Source organism: Anarrhichthys ocellatus, unplaced genomic scaffold, assembly GCF_004355925.1.
Source record: "Anarrhichthys ocellatus isolate YVR2014 unplaced genomic scaffold, GSC_Weel_1.0 scaffold11, whole genome shotgun sequence".
In the NCBI taxonomy this organism is placed as follows: Eukaryota; Metazoa; Chordata; class Actinopteri; order Perciformes; family Anarhichadidae; genus Anarrhichthys; species Anarrhichthys ocellatus.
The window spans coordinates 3,606,131-3,616,383 of record NW_022280041.1 but is presented as its reverse complement, the minus strand read 5'-3'; the positions used below and the strand labels follow the sequence as shown (position 1 = coordinate 3,616,383).

General features: G+C 39.9%; 1 protein-coding gene across 1 annotated transcript in view; it reads left to right on the top strand.

Moving 5' to 3' along the window:
- Positions 1-5,375: 5,375 nt before the first annotated feature.
- The window catches only part of vax2 (ventral anterior homeobox 2), a 19,189-nt gene continuing 14,311 nt past the window's right edge, over positions 5,376-10,253 (top strand). Inside the window, exon 1 of the mRNA XM_031851436.1 lies at positions 5,376-6,476. Coding sequence (XP_031707296.1) covers positions 6,242-6,476 — 235 coding nt within the window. The 5' untranslated portion in view covers positions 5,376-6,241. The remainder of the gene's footprint in view (positions 6,477-10,253) is intronic.

Below are 10,253 nucleotides of genomic sequence, written 5' to 3'. Positions count from 1 at the left end.
TAAGTTAGAAATTTCATTCAAAGTGATATGTAAAATCACACACATTAACATTATTTGGTTAGCTAATCAAAAGTATGAGAGACTGAAATCTATCTGTAAGTGTTTTCTTCTATCTAGATTTCTTTCCGGTGATCTCACTCCAGTGTGGATTCCTTTGTTGTTTTATACTTGTAGAGACTGATTTGCATGGAAAACATCAATGTTGTTTTTATGTTTTTTAAACTTTCTTAGTGATTAACCCTTTAAGTCCAAAAACATATTCTTCAAACATGGATGTATTGCATATTTTATTTTTTACGGATAACAAAGGTTGATGGAAGATTAGAGATGTGTCAGAATAATTGCATTAATAGAAATGTTTGAGCTGAGAACATTTCAGTTACAAAATGCATTTTTTATTAGAATTCACAACGTTTCCATGATGATACGGAAACAACTTTTTAATCAGTGAAATCAGTGAGATTTTTGATTAAACTGGCAGCAACTAATTCTAAATAATTCATAATACAGTAAATAACACATGCAGGCAACAACACAAATAATAAAACAGTTGAATAGGACAGGACCACGGGACATAGACATCAGTCTGTGTGTGCAGATGTAAAGAAGAAAGAATAAGTTAAGGTTCGTTTTAGCTGCTGCATGACCTGCTGCTCTTTTAGTTCACATTATCAAGATTAACATGAATATTTAAGGACAAAAGTGCAGAAGTGAGTTTGTGCTGAAAAACGACTTCAAATTTAAATTTAAAACTTTATTTTCTTTGTTGTATTACTTCATAAATAACGTGAGGACTTTGAGGATTCTATATAAAAATCTTAACTAACCTTTGCTATTGAACATGCACATTAAACAACACTGAATGCATCAGTAGCACGAGTCGTACACACACTAAACTTCTTAAGTTTGAAAACGTTAAATATCCATTAGACGTTTGAAAATGAAGAAAGCATTATTGGTTGTTTGAATTATGTTTAGAAAGACACGAACACAGAAAACTGCACGTGTTTGGGTTCACAGGAACTAAACAAAAGTTTGAAGAGTTCAGCAGAGAGCGATGCTCTGCTCTCTGGGACACTTTGAGTTCTGAGCTAAACTCGGACAAAACAGCTCCGCTGCTGCACGACACTAACCACTAAACATCACCACAGACATCCGCAGAAACCACCTTTTTATTTGTATTTGTATTATTTTTTAGAAGACTGGTGAAGATGCGGAGCTGCGGGGGATCCGTTTTGTAAGAATTTATTTTTTCTTCGTTCACATGCAAAATCTATTTCTTTCTCTCTCTCTGTTTGTGATTTTATTTTACTAACACAAGTCTGTGTACTTTTATTAAAATGCTTTAAAATATACAATTTTTGATGTGACAGATTTTTGCAGGTTATTAATTTGGCTACAAACACCTGTTTAGTTATAGTTATAGATAGTAGGTGTTAGTGTTATAGCATCCATGTGTAGTAAACATGCATTAATGAGCTCGTTGCAGCGTCTAAATAATTCACATGCTGGTGTGTATTGGTGATGAATGTTGGTCAAATCTGCAGGTGGTTAAAAGAGAGAAATATTATTTTTAAGCCTTTGCTTTACAATTATTCATCCTAAACCTTTATTTAAAATAATCTACAGTGTGTCCCTTTAACACAACACAACAAGCTAAATATGTTGTGTAGCATTATATATCAGAACGTGTTGGCGCTAATTACACATCTTGATATCACTTTATTTTATGTTATTTGTTTTTAAATGAATCTTTTTCATGTTGAAAGTGTGAAATAAACTTTTTTTGTTTTATCAGAATCTTGTTGATTGACATCGTAGTTCGTATGCGGGAGATTTCACTGACAGTCGGTGAATATAAATTCAAACTAATAGACGAAGAACAATTCATATGTTTATAAAACGGCCTAAATTTCGTTAAAATCTGCACGATGGTCCTGTTGTTTTAGCCATTCTGTTAAACGGAATGACGCTTGTTTTCGTAAATGCTTGCTTATTTGTATTATTTGTACTATTTGTATTGTGTAATCTACTTTATAAAGCAGATACATTGCGCCTGTTGTGTGCAACATGATTTCAGTTCTACGCGTTCACTTCACTACACCGGGACATCTTGTAAACAAAAGTTGTATAAAGTTCATGACCTTCTGAGAATGACGGGAACAAGCATAAAGATATGTTATTTTGTTTAAATATGTATGACTCTGAAAGAGGCGGAAATCTAACTTGACTTCAGTCGCTGAGATATCATCATGAAGACGAGGCCAGTGTGTCTGTTAACGTGGATGATAAACTCCAATAAATGGTGCGTAAAGCTGCGTGTCCATCAACGCTCATGCGTATTTCACATTCCCTCCTCTTTCCTAGGTTTTATTTCAACAAAGCTCCATAAACGCACCTGAATCTTGACTTATTTTTCTCACCAGGTCCACCACCACCAAAAAAAAAACCCTCAGCGTGCCTGCCTCCACTTTAAGCAGCTGTTATAGAGCTTTTATACCGAATCCAACGCATTTCCACCAATGTATTTCAATAATAACACGTGTGCGACATAATACTAATAATTAAAAATAGACACATGCAGCAGCATTGGCAAAGAATTTGCTGTGATAAAGATATTGATCTGCTGTTTTTCTGCTAGCTACATTGAACGCTGCACCAGGTTGTTACGAATCATCTGAAATTAATCTTTACATAAATGCACACTTCCACGTACTCCTATGCGGCCAAATGATTGCCATTCCTGCACAGATTTGTCTGGAGCTTGTGTGGGATGTGTGAACTCTCAGTGGCCCAGTGCCCTCCCTCTGACCTCTGGGATTACAGTAATCTCTGTTGATTGATCTGATTGATCAGATTCATCTCCACAAGGCCGCAATCCAGCCGCACACGGGGAAGAGGGGTCATGAGGCTGTCGGTGCGTGGTGCAAATAAACATTTTTTTCTCCTTTTGGCCTGCGGGCAAGTACATGCAGGGAGTAGCTCTGTTTTTTGTACTACTCTGGCTATTATCTGCAGCATAGTGTAATTGGGATTTTGAGTGGAACAGAAATATGATGAAATTATGAGAATAAAAATGGGGTTGACGTTTAAAGGAATGAGTTTTGATTTGATCAGGAGAAAAACATTGGCCGAGTTTTTCCCCCTGATTGCAGTGGTTTCACGCTGAAAGTGCATTCAGATCATCACGGGGTAATAAAACGACACAATAATGAAGTTATTCTAGGCCTGAACATCTCCTCAAGGCAGATATATCTGCCATAAATTGGTTATTAAAAAATCATGGCATGGGAAATGAATTAAAAGAGATAAAGAAGTGATCAAAGAGGACACTGGCTGTTAGACTTTAATTCCTTTAATCAAGTAAAAGTAGTAACAACATGATATTAAGATAATCTGAAGGTCCGGCTTTCAACTCAATAAAGTGTAAAGTACTCATATAGGATCATTGATGCAGTAACATGGAAACATCATTTGATTGTTGCAGCCGGTCGAGATGAAGCTCATTTTAACTCAACCGTGTAATCGATCATTTTTTATGCAACTGAAATATATACAGAATACTGGTTAACATGTAAACATATGTTCAAACCTCTAACTTCCTGTTTTAAACTATCTATATGCAGCATACATCCTGTATGGCATATTTTGCAGCAAAAGCACATGTTATTCCTAAAATATGATAATCTCAGAGTGACACTAAAAATGTGCCCTAATTTGCCTGAAAGACTGAAATCAAAATATGAGCAGTCTTCATAAAAGTTAAACGTGGTACAAATCTGCTTTTTTTGGAGGGTTTTAGTCGTGCATCAGTGAAGGAAGAGCGGGTGAAGACACTGGAGAGAAGAAGGAAGAAAACCTGTGTGTGTGTGTGTGTGTGTGTGTGTGTGTGTGTGTGTGTGTGTGTCGCAGCACAGCAGCAGCAATCAGTCCCCTCTTGTCTCGCTGCTGAGTGCAGCGTCTGATTGACAGTTTCTATTCATCCTCTGTGAGATTAGGCCAGCTGAAAGGAGTAACGACCCATGGCTGTGTGCAGTAATTACGGCCTCGGATAAGAAAAATAAGGAAAAAACACACACGGTAAAACTATAATTATATAATCCCGCTCAAAACACCCTTTTTTCCACTTCGTCTTCTCCGCAGCGTTTTTCAGAGATGTTTCACCTGTAAAGAGTTCATCAGTCATGCTTGCAGCTCTGTTTTATTTATTTATTTACATCATCTTACAATCACAACAAACTGCAGGCTGAACCATCAACACCAGAACATGGGCTGGTGTATGAGGAAGATGGCAGCATATATACAGTACATGAATGAGATGTTTTTTTTATCTGCAATGGAAAACAGATATAAAGCTGACTTCATGCTCTTTTTTTTAACTCTATCATTTGGTGCTTCGAACAGCTTGTGTGTTGCAGGGAGGAGTGCAGGGTGCCATCGACATTTCATAAAAACAAGACTCGAGGCAACTGTGTGTGAAGAAGGGGTGGACAAAATAACAAAGACACCTGTTGAATGTTTAACTTTTGTTCAGACTGCTTTTTCCCCCCCAGGCTTTAGTTTGTGAGTTATGTTTAGGTTGTGAGTTATTATTATAACGTGCATGTGTTGGTGTTGTGTCCAATCCTCAACATAGATATCAGCATGTGACCAATATGAGTTCGGGCCTCTATCTTGTTTTTAAGATGAAGTGATAGTTTGTGCTGATATTACAGATCTTGAATTGTCTCCAGGATTGTGTCACATCTTTTGAAACAGCACGCATAGGACATAAACAATAACAGACATCCAAACTCGGACATTTAGCTTGCGTTGCTCTTTGTGGCAGAGCAACGCCCCACACTAACAGAACAAGTCACTAACTCTGCTATATATACTTGACCTGTGGACTATGCATTTATTTCGCCTATGTTGCTTGAATTCTGTTTTTAAGATGATATTTATTTTCATATTGTGAATTTGAGGCCCGTGAATGAGAGCAATCTAAAGGGAATAAACTGTGATGCATTTTTAAATGTAATTAAAAGCTGTGCCTCACTGGGTCAGAAGGGATTCAGTCTGTTTCTCTTTGCACTCGCACTGTTTTCGGAGCTATGAAGTTCAGCCGTAAAATAAAAAAGAAACAACGTCAGAGTCAGACAGAGTCCGCGGGGAAGCCCGGGCAGCGCTGTTTCCAGAGCGCAAAGCGCACACAACCATCGTCTCATGTCTCCGTGCCCGATCCAGGTTTGCAGAGCCGCTCGCCCTCTTGTCAAAACGTGCCCTGCCGGGCGGACCAATCAGCGACGAGCCTGCGTGGGCAGGAAATGACGTGCGGGGTTTCTGCCTCTGTAAAGTGCACCGTGTCACCACAAATACTCTCCTCACACCGTCGTCTCCGCTCCGGTCGTGTGGGCAGGGTGTTCCAGGACGCCCCGCGCAGACGTGATGTTTCAGCTGCAAAGCAAATTATAAAAAAAAAAAAAGAAAAGAAAAGAAAAACAACAGACACGAGCGCTCCAGACTTTATTTGTGACCATTTCCCATTTTCCCGACAGTCGCCCTCCTGAAGGGTTTCCAACACAGACATCTTGTCTTGTGGGCTCTCCAAAAGCAGAAGACCACCGAGCCCCTTTACGTGGCCACGTCACCGCCAACAACATGCAATCACGGATCCAGGCAGTCGATGTGACCGGGGGGTGAAGTAACAGGCTGCTGCTGCTCCGCACACACACCAGGAGAAACTTTCTTCCCTGGCTTGTGCCCGCTGAACTGTGACCGCTGCTATTTTTTTCTTCTTCTTCTTGCGCACCGCCTCTCACTTTATTTCTACGTGGGCGAGCAGTGTGTGCGTGTATTTCTGGCACCTCCTCCACAGATCTGGTTGCCCCCTTGTACCTTACAAGCAGCACCATGCATTTCTTCTGCGCCTCTTGGCTACTATAGTTAGAGCAAGATCCCGAGATTTCAACCCCCTTGCTTTAGCTGACTCCCCCCCCTCCCCTCTATAACTCTGTTTGGACTCCGGGCCGTGCGTCATGCCGCGACACCTGAAGCACACCTCGGTTCCGTTGCAGGACCGCATGGTTCCTTTGTAACTGGATCTACTTTTTTATTTTTCTGGAGGGATAGAGGGGCATGCTCTCCTCTTCTCTGGAGAACACTTGCAAAGAGGAGAAGAAAGTAGAAAGGCGAGGGTGAGCAGCAGCGACCAGGAGGAGGGAGAGATCATCTTAGAGAGTGCAACTTCGGCTACTTGTAGATGTTCGATCAGGCCACGACTATGGGCGATGGGAACCACCGCTGTGGACCCAACCCGCTGTGTCCGGACCGGATGGAGACCAAGTGCCGCGCCGAGATAGGGAGCCGGTCCCCGGTTCAGAGCACCACTGACACCCCGGGGACATCGGCGTCCACTCCGACGTCCTCCAGCGAAGATGGACACGACAAACTTTTGGGAGTGGACCCCGACTACTGTCGGAGGATACTAGTAAGAGGTGAGTGAACGAAAACCAAACAAACACTGATTCATTCTGTTGCGCCAAAACTAATTCTGAAACTGGGAATCTGTGGGAGTTTCCAGGAAACTGGGGCTATTTTAACGTCACTGTTGTTCTTTCCACAATTAGGCCATTCACCCCGGATTAACACATTATAAAAGATGCATGTAAATATCTCATGTGTGGGACAAAGTCTCCTAAACAGGGAACTTGATTGTGGAGTTGTTTGGTGCATCTCCCATTTAAAAACACTGCTGTAAAATATAATGAACTGAAGGAAGCTGATATTAGCACATTTCAACTTGAACGTGTCTCACACTTGGACTGATGTTAAACAATACAACACCTCTGGTGCAGGGTGGACTACACAAACAAGGCTCCTGCTGTGGTAACAATAGGCTATACTCTCACTTCCGTGATACATAAATGATTGTAACACCAAACCACACCACACCCGTAGAGAGTCATTTAGAATACAACTAATTCTAATATAGAATTAAAGCATGTTGTCTTTCACGGTACATCAGCTGTGAACTACTCCTTTGTTCACTTGGAAAAATATATAATTGTTTCGCCAGATTAACAGTCAAAACAATGAATTCATATTTTAGTATTATTTTTCTCCAACATATAGTGGATGATTATATTTAACAAGAGCTGAAAGCAGAAAATACAACAAAGGAAAACGGTTGAGGATAATCAGGAGACAGTTACTCCTGTAGACTGTTTGGGTTTGATCAACAAAGGAGCTGAAAAGAAGAAAAAACATCATTCAGCTCTTCATCGATAACCGCTATAAAAAGAGATCTGTGTGTGTGTGTGTGTGTGTGTGTGCGTGTGTGTGTGTTAGGCTACTTGCCAGTAGCTGATCGTCTTTGTGTGCCAACGTTATGTTAATGACCATCAGAATAATATTTAATTTATCACGAGTGTCCACGCCCTCCTGCTGGAAGCCTGTCGCCTCTATATGACCGTTTAAAACAATTCTGAAAAAGAAGTAAAATCACAGCAGTCAGAATACACTTTTAAAATGCAGTGAACAAAATCTGTTGCCATTTATTTTTCGTAAATTTTAAAAACAAAAACTATATAATTATAGCTGATTTTTGGAATGATATTTTCAAGTCTAAATAGCCTCAAACATTTGTATTTGATTTTACGTTTGCACGTTAAATTATGGAAAAATAAACTGCACATTAAATGTGTGTTATTTGCATTGAGGACCTTCGTAATAACTATTTCAGCACGTAAACAGAAACTCCGTGAGGAGGAAAAACAGAATTCAAAATATATTATTATGTGAGGCATGTTTTGAATCACTGCAGTTTGCATGAAGCAGGTGTTTTGTATGTAATGATTTCCAAGAACAAAAACTCAGCAGGTTCCCTCCACTAAGAATTCCGTAAAGAAAAAAAGTAAAAAAATAAATTGCAACTGGTATTTTTGTGCAAGATATTTTACTTTTGTTGCAGCGTGGTGTAATTGTTTGCTGTGGACATAATCCATATATCGGGCTATCAGTCCTCGCTGTGTGGATATTATGGTTAGTTTTATCTTGTATTGAACGTTTAGCCGTGCGGTGTCCTGTGGCATATTCACAAGCAGCTCGTTTAGTAAAGTGGACATAACAACGACACACAGAACGTGAGAGGAAGAGAGACACGAGGGTGAAAAATGGCAAAGATTATAGACGTGATCTGGACAAAAAGATCATTTAAAACGGCCTGCTTCTTCAGAGCGTCGGTCAGTGCCAGAAGCTGTCTGTAATCGTAGCAGCTCCAGCAATAGTCATTTTTTACGTTTACTATTACTATTGTTATATATGTATATAGTGGTAGCTGCTGTCACCTGTGAGACAGCTTTATATTAAACCCCTACTGCTGATCACATGAATTCCTTATGTTTGTCACATGAGATCTATGGGTGTTCATATAGTCGCTGGTTAATGGTGTCCCATCAGAGGAGGACGTGGCCTGTAGAAGGATCCGGGGTGTGCGCCGGTTTTGGGGGGAGATATTTAACATTTTGTTCTTGTAGCGAACGACGCCCGCAGATTTGTTTTTGAAGCTGAGTCTGGGTGATTTTCCGCAGAGAGGCCGGGGGGGTCACCGAGAGGTCAGCGTGTCTGCGTACAGTCGCTGGTTTCCTCCTCTGCTCGCCAAAGTTTCCATTTGAGCTCTCGTGTTTTTTTGCCCTGGAGCTCGTGAAGAAAAATCTGTAAATTGTAATATCTGAATATTAGGAGGGTTTGTTGCCTCTCTGGTGAGACGTTATGCAATGTCGTCATGCTTAAAGATGGAGGCCTGTGTTGTTATGAGGGCCTGCAGACTAACTTAACACTGAGGGAGCAACATAACTATTGAAATCACAGTCTACTACAGATCAGGGAGCACTGACTTCTTTAACTCTTTTGGGCAGAAACTGCCCACCGTTTTCCTTTTACGCACTGATTCTCTTCTTTTTATGTACTTCCGAGTTAAAATAAAGGTTGAACCTCTACGCCTGCTGTATTGGCTGGGCCGATCTATTGTGTACATACGATTTGTTTTACCTCTATATTACGACTTTTTAAAAGTACATGAATGCAAGCAGCTTTGCAGCAAGTCCAAATGTCCTTTTCATAGAAAAAATAAATAAAATAAATGTAAATTTGAGTTTTACTCTGTTGGAGGGTAGCCTTCCTATAGAAACACTATTGATGTTCGGTTCAATCAGTTTTGTTTCATATTTAATTCAGGGCTCTTCATATTTTATTGAATTGCATATTTTATGACCTCAAAACCTTGGACAAAGAGGACGTCTTGTCTTCCATTCAATGTGATAAATAAGGACAAATATTCCCGGCCACAGTATATGCAAAAAAATACAAATATTTAACTGAAACGCGTATTTAAAACCCCAGTATTTGTTCCATTACAGCAAAATTAAAGTAACGATTGTCATATTTTTTTTAACAGTGTAGACAATAACCTGAGGGCTTCTGTATCCAGGGCGGGGTGTAATGACCCGGATCGAGTCAGGATAGCTCTCTAATATTTTCATTTACTATAGAACCGTTTGAATATAGGTTGTTTTTATATAACATATATATACATGTTTCTTCTATTAAAATAAGTTCTGATTTTAAGGACCGTCTTTGGAAATAAATATCAAAGCAGCCATTTTTTAAAAATAAGTCATCTGAGGTTAATAGCAGATAGCCAACAAACAAACCATCTATTATAAAATAAAATACAAACATAAAAAACACGTTAACACCAAAATGCCTGAAACTTCTTTAAGATAAAGTACCTTGATTAATGATAGTTTGTGCCCAAAACCAACACGCACCTTGTTGTTGTGGTTATACTGACGCACAGGCCTATAACTTTGGAAACAGTTGTGAGTGAAGCTGTTGATTGGCTCCAAATTCTTTGTCATGCAGAGAAATAAATCTATGCCTTTTGTGGAACAGCACTCATTGGAAAACACTTACTGGCCCCGGACAGACACTCAGTGCTCATCGTCGCTCCGATGTAGAGAAATGGGGGCAAAACTGAGCAGCATTCTCCGTGTACGCAGCCTTTATTTTCACCCCCATCCATTTCTAAAAATATTTCCAATTTCCATTAAAGCGCTCTAGCTGCACTGGCGTTGTTTCAACGATTTGAATTCTCCAGTTAGGCCCAATGAAAACACAAGATAGTTTCATGTTGAGTACGCGTAACTGACGCAGCCTGCATCTACAACACACACACACACACACACACACACACACACACACACACACACACA